Source organism: Muntiacus reevesi, chromosome 13 (assembly GCF_963930625.1).
Source record: "Muntiacus reevesi chromosome 13, mMunRee1.1, whole genome shotgun sequence".
NCBI classification, from domain to species: Eukaryota; Metazoa; Chordata; class Mammalia; order Artiodactyla; family Cervidae; genus Muntiacus; species Muntiacus reevesi.
Window position 1 is genome coordinate 60,402,943 of NC_089261.1, and position 16,992 is coordinate 60,419,934.

At 43.8% G+C, this 16,992-nt stretch overlaps 1 protein-coding gene across 1 annotated transcript in view; it reads right to left on the reverse strand.

The window, feature by feature from the left end:
* Positions 1 to 583: 583 nt before the first annotated feature.
* NR3C2 (nuclear receptor subfamily 3 group C member 2) overlaps positions 584 to 16,992 on the reverse strand; it is a 415,953-nt gene continuing 399,544 nt past the window's right edge. Inside the window, exon 9 of the mRNA XM_065904635.1 lies at positions 584 to 3,406. Within this exon, the coding sequence (XP_065760707.1) occupies positions 3,251 to 3,406 (156 nt within the window). The 3' untranslated portion in view covers positions 584 to 3,250. The remainder of the gene's footprint in view (positions 3,407 to 16,992) is intronic.

Here is a 16,992-nt window from a genome sequence, read left to right on the forward strand (position 1 = left end):
TAACCCTCAGTCTTCTAGTTTGACTGATCAACACTTAAATGACACATTAAAAATGTACATGAATTTCTCTTGTGGGAAATACATGTTTTTTAGTTTTCAGATGAGCTGATGATTCCTGACTGCTCTTTTGTAGTCTGTATTGCTGAGTGAGGTCCAAAAGAGCAGCCTGTAAGGAATGTGAGGAGCATCATAACTGATGGTGAAGGGAGTCTCTTGAGAGCCCAAGAGGATCTGGGGTGAGACTAAGACTCCAGTGTATGCAGGAGGACCTGGGAATGAGATGGGGCATTTGGTCTACTCAGGTGAGTCTCCAAGTCTGTAAAGTAAACAAGCTTCTATGTGGTTGTGAAGATAAATGAGGCCATGTACGTATCGAATTTAGTGGCTACATCAGCAGTAATTATTGTTATAAAATTGTCACGGGGTATATTTCAGTGAACCAAATATTAGCACTAAGAAACAAAACATTTAACCAGTCCCCCAAAAGAGTAATTAATATGTGGATAACACAGGGCTTCCTAACATGGGTGGGGGGTGAACTGGGTGATTCCATCTTGGATATAGGCAGAGGGGCATACGATCCAGATTTAAAAGGCCACAAAATCCACATGTTCCTATAGATGTTCAAATGAACTGTTTCCAAAACAACAGGTGATTAAAGTAAAGGATTTATTGTAATCTGCTTACAGTCCTTTGCAAAGACAGACATATGTTTTTGCATAAAGATATAAATTGCTTCATTTTAAACTAATTTAGTGTTTTTTTTTAATTATATGAAGAAGTTTTGGTGAATTATGAATTGTACCAAACCAAGATTTTAAAGAGCAATATGGTACAAAAAGAAGAGCAGACAGACAATTTGGACTGGGACAGGCATTCAACAGTGGATTTAGAATATGGCTTTGCTGTTTACTCAAGCAAAGTTACCCGGAGACACACACACAGTCAGTAACTTTGTTAATACAAAAAGCTGATGCAGACTGTCTCCATCCCAAACCCGGTTACGTCGAAATTCTGATTTCATAAAAAGTCAGTCTGAGCTAAAAGCTGCTCTTATGAAGCCATTTCTTTCCTAGAAACCCCCAGTCTGCATGCGGTGTATTTATCACCTTCCAAGTGTGGCTTTCATATTGCTGTGCATGTTAAGTTGACTGTATTGAAAGATCTGCCTATAAATTAAATTCCTGAAATTGCAAATTATGTAAGAAAAAATTCCTCTGTCTGAGTGCAGCTTTCACAGGTTTCCCCTTGCATAAGGCAGGTGTCTTCTGAGAGACAGGGTAATGTTGCCTGCATGGTGAACCCTGGAGAAAAGGGTTGATCCCAGCGCTGCCATCTCCCGGCCTTGGGGTTCCCCAGCTCTAGCTTTTAGGTTTTGGAAAAGAATTAGATTTCACTGAGTACCTGATGATTATCATCACTTTTCCAAGATTAATTTGGCCTCTACTCAAAGTAGTTTATTTAGTGCAATCATATTAAGTTTCCCCAAAGATATATATATATGTATTTGTTTGTGATTTGGGGCAAGAGAAAAAAGCCATAAATTGCATCAGTGCCAAACAGATTAGTGAATTAAAAATTTTAGTGCCACTGTCTTGCTTTTATGATCTGTAGTGTTTTTTTTTTTTTTCCAAAACTGTTTACATATAAAATTTTATTTTTAAAACCTACCTTTTAAAAATCTAAAAACCCTCTAATTGTCGTGCGGTCTCCACGCTGCTCTGACTGAGCTGTGCCCGGGGGCATCTTCCAAGGGCCCCCTGCCATGACCTACGTCTTCCTGTGACCAGTTCCAGGACTGCAACATCCCCTTCCGGGACCGGAAGTGAACATTTCACCTTTTGCAGACATAGAGAGTGCATGGAATTTTTCCCCGCCCCCCTGAAAGGAGGAAATTCAATTTCTAAAATGGGATGAGGATGCTCACTCTGAGCCACAGCCTTTCCAGTCTCTCTCCTAAAGCGGATTCTGCTTCTTGAGGGGAAAGAGGCAGCTTTCCTAAAGCTGCAGCACTCCTGGGACATCCTCTCACGGGGGTGTCGTCGAAGGACGCCTTCAAGGAGCTGCAGACACCACCACGCTGCGCCGTCCCCACTGGAAGGAGGATGGAGCCGAAGCCGGAAAATGCACTCAAGTCCCACGAACACCCCAAGCGGGAGACCAAGGACGAAACGAAAGTACAGAAGTTAGAAAGGCTTAGAGACAACCGAAGAGGTTTAAGTGTGGTTATTTACAACAGAGACTGTAAAATGGTAAATTAGATATGAAGCTAAAAAAGGCACAGCTTTCCCCTTCTTAAATACACTGTAAACGGTTCGTGATGCATGCAGAACATTTCACTTTACAAAAAAAAAATTTTTTTTTTACCTTGTTGGTTTAGACAAAGATAGTACTTAAATAGTCTCCAGCAAAATAGAATTCTTTCAAAAATACTTTCCCATTCATCCTATTAACCATTAAAGTTTTTTTTTTTGTATGTGTCTCATTTACAAAAGTTCCTTATACCTTATTTTAGGTCCTTCACAATTTATACATACAATAATGTACAGCACAGCAAAAGACTGCAAAAATTATCTGTAAAGCCAACACAATAGATACTAGAAATTGAAACCAAGGCATTTTTCTGAACATCTTATCCATTCTAATTAAATAATAAGTGGAGAGGGTGTGGATACCAGTGATGTAGAAAGACGTGGGTGAAGACGCACCCCTGTGGGAGCTGCCAGTCCACTCCACGTGCTCCGTTATTACACAACAGGAATCTGTATATATTTTTTCTTTTTTTGTTTTTTTAAATAACAAAAGAATATTAATGCCCCATATTGACTATACGTTTTTATGTGCAAACCAAGGGTGAGCTTGAAAAAGTTCGTTAGTCCTTGAACCCTTTTAACACAAGTGAACGATCCCAGAAACTACATGGCATAGTTAAAACTTCCATCTGTTAAAATATCAAAATCAGAAAGTTATTGACTAGATATGGCTTTTCATCCAGAGGAACAGGAACATGTTTCTAAGCGCTGGGGGTTGGAGAAGGAAGAACCTTCCAGACTGTGCAGGTCTCGCCAAAGCCACGTCACCCTGCCTGCCCACCTCCCAACCCTGACATGATTTTCAACTTGAGAAACTGCTGAACAAGTGGGAATAAACCATCATGTGTGTCAAAAATAGGATTTTTCTTGGGTCCTTCATGGGTGTGGAACAACACGGGGAAACTTAAGGCAAAGTTCTTCTTGTGAGACGTCTCCCGTCACTTCCTGTGAAAGTAAAGGGTCTTGGCATTCCCGGACTCCACCTTTGGCAGCTGGTCACTGATGATCTCCACCAGCATCGCTGGGAACTCCACTTTCAGGGCCTGGGACTCCCGGAAGGTATAGAAGCAAAATTCCAACAAGTCGCTCACCAGCTGCAACAGACAGACAGAGGGTCGTGACGTCGAAGCCTGATTCCCACCCTGTCCTGCAGCCAGAGCAACGATCATAAACGTGACCGTGTTTGCGAAGCCGCCTAACTCACGTGGCTAAGTCATCCATCTTGTGGGAAGAAGGAGGATGTATCTGCTGCATGGAATATGCCTTTTGTGCAAAACAGATTCCAGTGGAGTTGTGTCATGGTTGAATCTTAAACATTGTCAGTGGCTCAGGGCCGGTAACAGAATCCAGAGTGGCAGCAAACATCCCTGACTCTCATTTGTAAGTGTGGAGTTGGGTGGGGCAGGTACTAGTACCTGTGTGTAGCTCTGGAGGGCCGAGAGGAGATATTCCTCACTCAAGGTAAGGAGCAGTGGCTGCACTTTGCTGGAGCAGCCAAGAAGAGATACCCCATGTCCAACGTAAGAGAAACCCAAGTAAGACGGTAGGTGTTGCGAGAGGGCATCAAGGGGCAGGCACACAGAAACCATAATCACAGAAAAGTAGCCAATCTAATCACACGGACCACAGTCTTGTCTAACTCAAGAAACCAAGTCATGCCGTGTGGGGCCACCCAAGATGGACGGGTCATGGTGGAGAGGTCTGACAGAATGTGGTCCACTGGAGAAGGGAATGGCAAACCACTTCAGTGTTCTTGCCTTGAGAACCCCATGAACAGTATGAGAAGGCAAAAATGATAGGACACTGAAAGAGGAACTCCCAAGGTTGGTAGGTGCCCAATATGGTACTGGAATACTGGAAAAATAAATCCAGAAAGAATGAAGGGATGGAGCCAAAGCAAAAACAATACCCAGTTGTGGATGTGACTGGTGATAGAAGCAAGGTCTGATGCTGTAAAGAGCAATATTGCATAGGAACCTGGAATGTTAGGTCCATGAATCAAGGCAAATTGGAAGTGGTCAAACAGGAGATGGCAAGAGTGAATGTTGACATTTAAGGAATCAGTGAACTAAAATGGACAGGAATGGGTGAATTTAACTCAGACGAACATTATATCTACTACTGTGGGCAGGAATCCCGTAGAAGAAATGGAGTAGCCATCATGGTCAACAAAAGAGTCCGAAATGCAGTACTTGGATGCAATCTCAAAAATGACAGAATGATCTCTGTTCATTTCCAAGGCAAACCATTCAATATCATGGTAATCCAAACCTATGCCCCAACCAGTAATGCTGAAGAAGCTGAAGTTGAATGGTTCTATCAAGACCTACAAGACCTTTTAGAACTAACACCCAAAACAGATGTCCTTTTCATTATAGAGGACTGGAATGCAAAAGTAGGAAGTCAAGAAACACCTGGAGTAACAAGTAAATTTGGCCTTGGAGTACGGAATGAAGCAGGGCAAAGGCAAAGAGTTTTGCCAAGAGAACGCACTGGTCATAGCAAACACCCTCTTCCAACAACACAAGAGAAGACTCTACACATGGACATCATCAGATGGTCAACACCAAAATCAGACTGATTATATTCTTTGCAGCCAACGATGGAGAAGCTCTATACAGTCAGCAAAACAAGACCAGGAGCTGACTGTGGCTCAAATCATGAACTTCTTATTGCCAAATTCAGACTTAAACTGAAGAAAGTAGGGAAAACCACTAGACCATTCAGGTATGACCTAAATCAAATCTCTTATGACCATAGAGTGGAAGTGAGAAATAGGTTTAAGGGACTAGATCTGATAGACAGAGTGCCTGATGAACTATGGATGGAGGTTCGTGACATTGTATAAGAGACAGGGATCAAGACCATCCCCACGGAAAAGAAATGAAAAAAGGAAAACTGGTTGTCTGAGGACGCCTGACAAATAGCTGTGAAAAGAAGAGAAGTGAAAAGCAAAGGAGAAAAGGAAAGATATTCCCATTTGAATGCAGAGTTCCAAAGAATAGCAAGGAGAGATAAGAAAGCCTTCCTCAGCAATCAATGCAAAGAAATAGAGGAATACAAGAGAATGGGAAAGACTAGAGATCTCTTCAAGAAAATTAGAGATACCAAGGGAACATTTCATGCAAAGATGGGTTCGATAAAGGACAGAAATGGTATGGACCTAACAGAAGCAGAAGATATTAAGAAGAGGTGGCAAGAATACACAGAAGAACTATAGAAAACATATCTTCACGACCCAGATAACCAAGATGATGTGATCACTCACCTAGAGCCAGAAATCCTGGAATGTGAAGTCAGGTGGGCCACAGGAAGCATCACTATGAACAAAGCTAGTGGAGGTGATGGAATTCCAGTTGAGCTATTTCAAATCCTGAAAGATGATGCTGTGAAAGTGTTGCATGCAATATGCCAGCAACTTTGGGAAACTCAGCAGTAGCCACAGGACTGGAAAAGATCAGTTTTCATTCCAATCACAAAGAAAGGCAATGACAAAGAATGCTCAGACTACCGCATAATTGCACTCATCTCATACGCTAGCAAAGTAATGCTCAAAATTCTCCAAGCCAGGCTTCAGCAATACATGAACCGTGAACTTCCAGATGTTCAAGCTGGTTTTAGAAAAGGCAGAGGAACCAGAGATCAAATTGCCAACATCCGCTGGATCATCAAAAAAGCAAGAGAGTTCCAGAAAAACATCTACTTCTGCTTTACTGACTACACCAAAGCCTTTGACTGTGTGGATCACAATAAATTGTGGAAAATTCTGAAAGAGATGGGAATACCAGACCACCTGACCTGCCTCTTGAGAAACCTATATGCAGGTCAGGAAGCAACAGTTAGAACTGGACATGGAACAACAGACTGATTCCAAATAGGGAAAGGAGTACGTCAAGGCTGTATATTGTCACCGTGCTTATTTAACATATGCAGAGTACATCATGAGAAACGCTGGGCTGGAAGAAGCACAAGCTGGAATTAAGATTGCCAGGAGAAATATCAATAACCTCAGATATGCAGATGACACCACCCTTATGGCAGAAAGTGAAGAGGAACTAAAAAGCCTCTTGATGATGAAAGTGAAAGAGTAGAGTGAAAAAGTTGGCTTAGAGCTCAACATTCACAAATCTAAGATCATTGTATCCACTCCCATCACTTAATGGGAAATAGATGGGGAAGCAGTGTCAGACTTTATTTTTTTGGGCTCCAAAATCACTGCAGATGGTGACTGCAGCCATGAAATTAAAAGACACTTACTCCTTGGAAGGAGAGTTGTGACCAACCTAGATAGCATATTGAAAAGCAGAGACATTACTTTGTCAACAAAGGTCTGTCTGGTCAAGGCTATGGTTTTTCCAGTGGTCATGTATGGATGTGAGAGTTGGACTGTGAAGAAAGCTGAGCACTGAAAAATTGATGCGTTTGAACTGTGGTGCTGGAGAAGACTCTTGAGAGTCCCTTGGTCTGCAAGAAGATCCAACCAGTCCATCCTAAAGGAGATCAGTCCTGGATGTTCATTGGAAGGCCTGATGCTGAAGCTGAAACTCCAATACTTTGGCCACTTGATGCAAAGAGTTGACTCATTGGAAAAGACCCTGATGCTGGGAGGGATTGGGGGCAGGAGGAGGAGGGGACAACAGAGGAGGAGATGGTTGGATGGCATCACCAACTCTATGGGCATGAGTTTGAGTAAACTCCGGGAGTTGTTGATGGACAGGGAGGCCTGGCGTGCTGCGATTCATGGGGTTGCAAAGAGTCAGACACAACTGAGTGACTGAACTGAACTGAACTGTAGCTCTGAACCCTGGCACTGAGCCTTCCCCAGCCTGTAAGGCCAGACTGGGCCCTGCCAGTGGAGCTGTGGCTGCAGGAGGGCCAGACCCCTTCCTTCAGTCCTGAGCTGGGGGCTGAGAAGTCTTTCTCCAGGTGGAATTGACATATAACATGGTGGGAGTTTAAGGTGTACAAGGGGTAGATCTGACACACTTATAATATTGCAAAATGAACACCTCCATTAAGGAACATCATTACCATTGCTTTTTTATGGTGAGAACTTGTAGCTCTCACTTAGCGGCTTTCCAGAGTACAATACAGCATTATTGCTGCAGCCACCATGCTGTACACTAGATCCCCAGAACTTGTTCTCTTATAACTGGAAATTTTGTACTCTTTGCCCAATATCTGATTTCCCCCACCTTCTGGTAACCACCATTCGCTTGCCTTTTCAGGTTCCACATGTAACTGAGGTTGCACGGTACGGGTTTTCTGTCTGACTCATCTCCCTGGGCACAACCCTCCCTGGGCTCCCCTGGTGGCTCAGACAGTAAAGGATCCGCCTGCAGTGCCGGAGACCCGGGTTCGATCCCTGCCTGGGGAAGATCCGCTGGAGGAGGGCATGGCAGCCCACTCCAGTATTCTGGCCTGGAGAATCCCATGGAGAGAGGAGACTGTGGCATAGAGTCCATGGGGTCACAGACAGGCAGACACGACTGAGTGGCTTAAGCACACAGCACAAATCTTCCCTAGGTGCATCCACGTTGTTGCAAAGAGTGGCGTTTCCTTGTTTTTCGTGACTGAATAATATTCCTGTGTGTGTGTATAATAAATATTGATGTATTTTATATATATATAATATATATATAATATTATCTTTATCCATTCATCCATTCTGTCACTCTGAGAACATGAAAACATCAAGGGAAACTGTCTTGCCGCCTGTCCCGCCATCTTCCCTCCTCTGTGACCCAAGGACTTTCGTATCCTCCTGGATCTGAACTACTCCCAATTCTGTAAGTTAAGAAAAAGACAAACCCACAGATGCAGTATAGCATTACTGGTTGCTTACTAGGAGTATAATTTCAAATCAGACAGTATATATTCTAATTTTTCTTGAGTTAATTCCATATCCTACTATGGGAAAAATGACTTTTGGTCATTTCCCACTGTATTAAAGTAGGTAATATTAACAGAACATGTCATAAAATAACTGCCATCTTAATAAAGTGGTTTTCACTTTATTAAGTCAAAATCTGTAACTTTCCCTCAAGACTAAAAAAAAAAAAGGCAATCTGCAGGCTTAAATTGAGTCAGGTAGTAAATAAATATGTGGTAAAGGCCTTCAAAACAAACCAGGAACCCCAGAAAACCCATGGGGAGCAATATCTGATGCTTCTGTTTGTGCCTGAGCATGCCCTCAGTCCGCAGACCGGTATCTCCCTAGGCAGGTTCCGAGGACTGAACTCTCTGTACCCACAGAAAGCTGAGGCCTCATAGGCTGTGAAACAGCGTGAGGCACTCCCGGCTCTGGCTTGTTCAGGCACACACGTGCTTGCTGAGTGAATGACAGGCTTCAACTTCCCCATCTGTAAAATGGGGGCAAGAAGAGTATCTGCTGCTATTGGGACATCCCTGCTGGTCTAATGGTTAAGACCCCCACCCGCCATGTTTCCAATGCAGAGGGCACGGGTTTGATCCCTGGTCGGGGGACTAAAAGCCCACATGCCGTGTGGCACAGCCAAAAAAAAAATGGATCTGCTGTATAAGGTTACAGGAGTGACTGAATCTGTGAACTGGCAAGGAGTAAGCACTGAATGGGCACCAATTCTCAATCATCCTCTTCCTCTTCCCAGACTCCTTCCACCATGACTTTTCTCTGCAAGCTGGGACAAAGTTTGCAAGACCTGCTCTGGAGCATCTTTGTGTAACCTGGTTCTCAGGCCCTCCTTCTATAAAATGTGAGATGTGGGAACTTTATGTTTGGCCTTTCCTGGAAAGAGACTGTTGAAGGAGATCTGCAATGGCCAGTTGCTTGATTGTTTCAGGTGCTGGGCCAGTGACTGTGAGAACTAAAAGCCACGCTGGTCTTGCTCACCAGACTTGGTGCCACAAAGAAGTCTCACCGTGGACGGCAGGGCATGCCTGTCAGTGGTACTGGCCAAGGGCACTCGTCGAGGCCTAGTTTAAGTTCATCCTGGTCTCTGCCCCTGCTGCCCCCGAGGTCCCTCTGTGTGGGCACCTGCAGGGCTGGGAAGGAGAATGTTTCTTCATCCAAGTTTCTAGGTTGTATCAGCTCCCGAGTAGGACAGCAGAGCTCTGTCACACCTGACATGTCTTTGGGGATGGGAGGGGCTCATGTCCAGAGAGAAAGACTCCGCGCAGCTCAGAGCGTCTGGGGAGGGCCGAGGTCTTACCCACCTCTCATCCATCCATCCCAGACGAGGACACCTACCCCAGCCTGGGCGCTGGGACCCGCAGTGGACATGACAGAGTCCTGTTCTACTGGGAGGAGACGTCAGCGCAGGAGGTCAGGTGTGGACAGTGCTGGCGAGGGGAGGGGGATGGTGTTCAGGGTGAAACGGGGACCCGGGCATGTGGCCCGAGGACGGTGGAGTGGGGTCTCTCTACGGATTCAAAGCAGCAGGAAGCTTGTGGGTGCACCTGCTGGCCGACAGACTGCCATCCCTGACACGTCAGCTGAGGGCCAGGGCCACTTAAGGGTTTATGTTTGCAGATAGGCAACAGCTCTGCTGTCTTCTGTCTGTGATGAGAGATAAGGAAGCAGAGGCCATCAGTCCGTGAACCTGAAGTAGCGTGCAGGGGAGCACCTCTGTGAGCCTGTAAATGGGGACAGGCCACATGAGCATCACCTAGAAGATGCTGAGCAACTGGACCAGCAGGAGAGACAGCAGGCCAGGGGCTCGGCGGGTCTTCCTGACAGGTTGGTTGGGGGCAAGTGTCCTAGGTGCTACTTATGACCCTGCATATTATAACCAGGGGCTGACACTTGCTGCCCACCTCTGGACCATGGACAAGGAAAGCAGCTCGTTTTCAGTCATGAGCTATACCCAGGGCTTCTGTTCAAAAGAGATATCAGCTGCCAAGGGATGGGGGCTCACATGGGGTAGCCTCTGACCCTGAAAACACCTGGAGGGGGACCCCATTAGCACTCTCTGCTCTTAGGAAAGGGTGCACTGCTTGCTCTTGGGGTGGCCAAGATGCCCAGAAGCCCCCAGAAGCTATCAGAAGGTGCTAGCTGCCTCACAAGCCTGCCTGACTCACTGCCCTTGGAGGGCTGCAAAGCTCTGAAGACCCCAACCCAGCAGAACCTGAGCTGGTGGCTGCAGTTGGTGGGGGCAAGGAACATCTGAGAATAAAAGCCAGGAGCCCCTGGTCCAGGCACCTGCTGACCCACAGCGCCCTCTCACAGCCAGTGCATCTGGTGTCCCTGGCCCTCAAAGATGCTGAGGTGCCTGCTGCTGCAGGAGGTACAAGGGAACCATCCCTCCTGGAGAAGAATAAGGCACGTGAAGAACGAGGCTGCAGATGGTCAGAGCATGAGGTGAGGACTAGATCCTGAGAGCTAGGGATCCACGTATTGTTGCATCGGCAGGAATGTGGACCCAACAGAATGGATACCAGTTCCTGAGACAAGCTGCTGTATCATGGCGACACATCTATGGGTCATGCTGCACACAGGCATGAGTCTCCGGGGTGTCAGCCCCCACGTGCAGCAGGTGGCATCTCTGTCCGCGCCCAGAGGAGCGAGGAAACACAGGGACGATGCGGTATGTATAATGTACGTCCGCCATGAGGCACCGTCCTGTCCTCCACCCCAGGCGCAGAGAGTAGGTGGGGGCGGGCAGGCCGCAGTCAACAATCTGGAAGGCTGGCAAGTACAAGGCTGGAAGGAGAGTCAGGAAGCCTGACTATAATCAGCAGTGAGTCCACACAAACCCTGCAGGCCAGAAGGGAATGGAAGGATATACCTAAGGCACCAGAAGGGAAAAATCTGCAACCAAGATTACTGTACCCAGCAAGGATCTCATTCAGAATTGATGGAGAAGTAAAAAGCTTTTCAGACAAACAAGAGAATTCAGTACCACCAACCAGCTTTACAACAAATGTTAGAGGGACTTATATAGTCAAGAGATACAAGAGAAGAAAAAGATCTACAAAATCAAGCCCAAATAATTAAGAAAATGGCAGTAGGAACATATATATCAATAATTACTTTAAATGTAAACAGATTAAATGCTCCAACCAAAAGATACAAACTGACTGAAAGTGAGAGGATGGAAAAAATATATTCCATGCAAATGGGAAGCAAAAGAAAGCTGGAGTAGCAATCCTTATATCAGACAAAATAGACCTTAAAATAAAGAAGATTACACGAGATAAGGCAGGCTACTACATAATGATCAAGGGATCAATTCAAGAGGAAGACATAAGAATTGTAAAACACAGGAGCACCTCAATACATAAGACAAACACTAACAGACATGAAAGGAGAAAATGACAGTAACACAATAATAGTAGAAGACTTTAACACCCCACTCACACCAATGGACAGATCATCAAAACAGAAAATGAATAAGGAAACACAAGTCTTAAATGATACATTAGATGAGATGGAGCTCATTGATCTCTTCAGGACATTCCATCCAAATGCAGAACACACCTTCTTCTCAATGCACATGGAACATTCTCCAGGACAGACCACATCTTGGGTCACAAATCAAACCTCAGTAAATATAAGAAAATTGAAATCATATGAAGCATCTTCTCTGACCACAATGCTATGAGACTAGACATCAATTACAAGAAATAAACTGTAAGAAACACAAATACATGGAGGTTAAATGACATGTTTCTAAGTAACCAACACACTACTGAAGAAATCAAAAGGGAAATAAAAAAAATTTCTAGAAACAAATGACCATGAAAACATGACAACTCAAAACCTATGGGATACAGTAAAAGCAGTTCTAAGAGGGAAGTTTATAGCAATACAATCCAACCTCAAGAAACAAAAAAAACACTGAATAGACAACCTAACTTTACACCTAAAACAACTGGGGAAAAAAAAGAACCAAAAAAACCCAAAATTAGTAGAAGGAAAGAAACCATAAAGATCAGTGCAGAAAGAAATGAAAGAAACAATAGTAACGGTTAATAAACCTAAAAGCTGGTTCTTTAAGAAGATAAAAAAAAATTGACAAACCTTTAGCCAGACTCATCAAGAAAAAAAGAGAATTGAATCAGCAAAATTAGAAATGTAAAAGGAGAGGTTACAACAGACAGTGCAGAAATACAAAGGATAAGAGACTATTATGAACAACTATATGGCAATAAAATGGATAACCTGCAAGAAATGGACAGATTCTTTGAAAAGTTCAACCTTCCAAGACTGAACCAGGAAGAAACAGAAATTATGAACAACCCAATTACAAGCATGGAAACGGAAGCTGTGATCAATAATCTCCCAAAAAACAAAGGCCCAGGACCAGATGGCTTCACAGGAGAATTCTATCAAACATCTGCCTATCCTTCTAAAACTCTTTCAAAAAATTGCAGAGGAAGGAACTCTTCCAAACTCATTCTACAAGGCCACCATCACCCTGATACCAAAACCAGACAAAGACAACACAAAAAAAGAAAACTACAGGCCAATATCACTGATGAACACAGATGCAAAAATCCTCAACAAAACTTTAGTAAACAGAATTCACCAACACATCAAAAAGCTCATACACCATCCAAGGATGCAAGGATTTTTCAATATAAGCAAATCAATCAATGTGATACACAATATTAACAAATTGAAAGATAAAAACCATCTGATAATCTCAACAGATGCAGAAAAAGCCTTTGACAAAATTCAGCACCCATTTATGATGAAAACTCTTCAAAAAATGGACACAGAAGGAACCTACCTCAACACAGTAAAGACCATATATGATAAACCTACAGCAAACATTATTCTCAATGGTAAAAAACAGAAAGCATTCCCCCTAAGATCGGGAACAAGACAAGAGTGTCCACTTTTACCACTACTAGTTAACATAGTTCTGGAAGTCCTAGCTACAGCAATCAGAGAAGAAAAAGAAAAAAAGGAATCCAGATCAGAAAAGAAGTAAAGCTCTCAGTGCTTGCAGGTGACATGATACTGTATATAGAAAACCCTAAAGACAGAATCAGTGAATTTAGCAAAGTTGCAGGATTCAAAATCAATACACAGAAATCACTTGCATTTCTATATACTAACAATGAAAAACCAGAAAGGGAAATTAAGGAATCAATCCCATTCACCACTGCAACAAAAAGAATATCTAGGAATACACTTACCTAAGGAGACAAATGAACTGTACACAGAAAATTGTAAGACAGTAATAAAAGAATTAAAAGACAACAAACAGATGGAGAGATATTCCATGTTCCTGAGTAGGAAGAGTCAATATTGTGAAAATTACTATTCTACCAAATGCAATCTACAGATTCAAAGTGACCCCTATCAAATTACCAATGGCATTTTTCACAGAACTAGAATAAAAAATGTCACAATTTATATGGAAACACAAAAGACCCTGAATAGCCAAAGCAGTCTTGAGAAAGAAGAATGGAGCTGGAGGAATCAACCTTCCTGACTTCAGATTATACTATAAAGCTACGGTCATTGAGCCAGTATGGTGCTGGCACAAAAAAACAGAAATACAGACCAATGGAACAAGATGGAAAGTCCAGAAATAAACCCACGCACCTATGGGTACCTTAGTTTTGACAAAGGAGGTAAGAATATACAATGGGGCAAAGACAGCCTCTTCAATAAATGGTGCTGAGAAAACTGGACAGGTACATGCACAAGAATGAAATTAGAACATTTCTTACACCATACACAAAGATAAACTCAAAATGGATTAAAGACCTAAATGTAAGACCAGAAACTATAAAACCCTCAGAGGAAAACATAGGCAGAACACTCAATGACATAAATCACAGCAAGATCCTCTATGACACACCTCCTAGAGTAATAGAAGTAAATACAAAAGTAAACAAGTGGGACCTGATTAAACTTGAAAACTTCTGCACAGCAAAGGAATCTGTATGGAAGATGAAAAGACAACCCTCAGAATGGGAAAAAATAATAGCAAATGAAACAATTGACAAAGGATTAATTTTCAAAATATACAAGCAGCTCATGCAACTCAATACTAGAAAAACAAACAACTCAATCAAAAGTGGAAAAAGACCTAAATAGACACTTCTCCAAAGACGACATATTGATGGCTAACAAACACATGAAAAGATGCTCAACATCGCTCATTATTAGAGAAATGGAACTCAAAACTACAATGAGATATCACCTCACACCAGTCAGAATGGCCATCATCAAAAAGTCTACAAACAATAAATGCTGGAGAGTGTGTGGAGAAAAGGGAACACTCTTGCACTGTTGGTGGGAATGTAAATTGATACAGTAACTATGGAAGACAGTATGGAGATCCCTTAGAAACCTAGGAATAAAACCACCATATGACCTGTAGCAATTCCATTCCAAGGCATATAACCTGAGGAAACCAAAATTGAAACAGACACATGTATCCCATTGTTCACTGCAGCACTATTTACAATAGCCAGAACATGGAAGCAACCTAGATAGATGTCCCATGGACAGATGAATGGATAAAGAAGTTGTGGTACATATACACAATTGAATATTACTCAGCCATAAAAAGGAACACATTTGAGTCAGTTCTAATGAAGTGGACGAACCTAGAACCTATTGTACAGAGTGAAGTGAGTCAGAAAGAGAAAGATAAATATCATATTCTAATGTACATATACAGAATCTAGAAAAATGATACTGAAGAATTTATTTACAGGGCAGCAATGGAGAAACAGACATAGAGAATAAACTTATGGACATGAGGAGAGGCTGAGATGTATGGAAAGAGTAACATGAAAACTTACATTACGATATGTAAAATAGCCAATGGGAATTTGCTGTATGGCTCAAGAAACTCAAACAGGGGCTTTGTATCAACCTAGAGGGTGGGATGGGGAGGAACATGGGAGAAAGGTTCAAAAGGGAGGGGATGTATGTATACCTATGGCTGACTCATATTGAGGTTTGACAGAAAGCAACAAAATTCTGTAAAGCAATTATCCTTCAATTAAAAAATAAATAAATTTACTAAAAAGAAGAGTCCATATTATTAGGAATCAAAGAAAACCCTCTGTGTTGACTTCTCACTCTGTACAAAATGCATCTGGTTGGGAGCACAGAAGTTTAGCTGCCTGCTCAGCATGATTGATCCAGAGCTCATGTCAGGGCCACAGCTGTCGGGGGAGCGAGGCGCAGAGAAGCCTGACGAGGTCACAGGGGGCTAGTGGCTCTCTGCTTGCTCACCTTGGATGCTACCGGGCTTAGTCAGTGCCTCTTCCCCACTCTCTCCAATAAGTCATCATTGCGACTGTGGCAGGCTGATAGCTGGGCCCTGCTCCCACCATGAACTGAGGTCGTTTGTGGCAGGGAGGGGTACATAAGGAGGGTCCAACCCTGTTGTTCTAAGGTTACAACCAGTGAGCAGTGATGGAGCACCTGAAAGATACAGCTTCTCTGCAGAAGGCTCCCCTGAGTTTTCAACAGCAAATAAATTAGCTGCTGATTCCAGAACTTTCACCTAATTAGGGTGGAGCTTTTGCTTGAATTGAGCATTGGGCGGGGTGGGGGTGGGGTGGTGTGGGTGGTGTGTGGTTAAGCTTTATTTGCAAAGATCAGAATTCTAGCCAGATATACTGATAGGGGGCAAAAGATAAACAGCTTCAACTCTGAGTACTGCAACAGTAATAGAAACAACCAATAACCGTTTACCCTCATTGTTCCAGCAAGAGCCTTGTGAGTGCTGGAAAATGATGCAAGGAGTCTGGCCTTTGTTCAACCCCCCCCAGCCTCCACCCAGTGTGGGCTAGTGTGGGAGATGCCAGGGTGTGCACAGGGGGGACCTCTGCGGCCAGGCAGGACTGCTGCTCTCTGGCCAGTGATGTCTCAGCAAAATGAGATGGTAACAAAGCCCCCTCCTACCCCGATTTAGTAGCATTTGCTTCCACACCCAGGAGAAAATATAACCTTTAACAACAAGGTTAGACTCTTTACTCGTGGGTTCCCATGGAAAACTCAGGCCCTGCAGTGAGGCTACCCTATGAGTGTTCCCGGCAGGGTCTCCTAGAGGCGGAGTTTAGCAGAGTCCTAGACGGCCTCCTAGATGCAACCGAGAGAAGTAGTATCAGAAAGAGACCATCACAGAGTACTATCAGCATCATGACGGCCTATAGTGCACCCTCCTTTTTGTCTCCCCTTTGCAACAAAGAATTAGTCGTCCATTCCTGAACAAAAGTTCCTTTGTGGAACTCTGGGAACCTTGGGAGAAGTCTTGCCCACCTGTGCGTCTGGTAGTAGGCAGGCATATTTTGGCAAGGACTACGAAACCAGTGGAGCAGTGAACCTGCCTGAAGCCCTCTTGCCATGGTTGAGAAAATACCTGGAGACTGCTGACCTGGCCAGATACCCACCGACAAGGGAGGGACTGCAGAAAACCAGCCTTCCCAAGGGGAGATTCTAGCATACCACTGGAGCAATAAACAGAAGTGAGTTTGTAAGTACTGGAGATGGAAAGAAGTTCACTAGAGTTCCTCTAACCCCTGGCAACACTGCATGGGGTCAAACTATCAGGTGGCAGCGACCTGTCCCTCAGGGGAAAAGGTGAGTGAGTGCCTGGCTACCCTGGGGTTGCAGGTCACAGCTGGAGAAATCTGTTTCTTCACAGTGACACCCAGAGAACTGAGGTGGACCTCCACGACTGGAGGGAGGAGACTGGGAAAGAGACAGGTAAGAATATCAAAG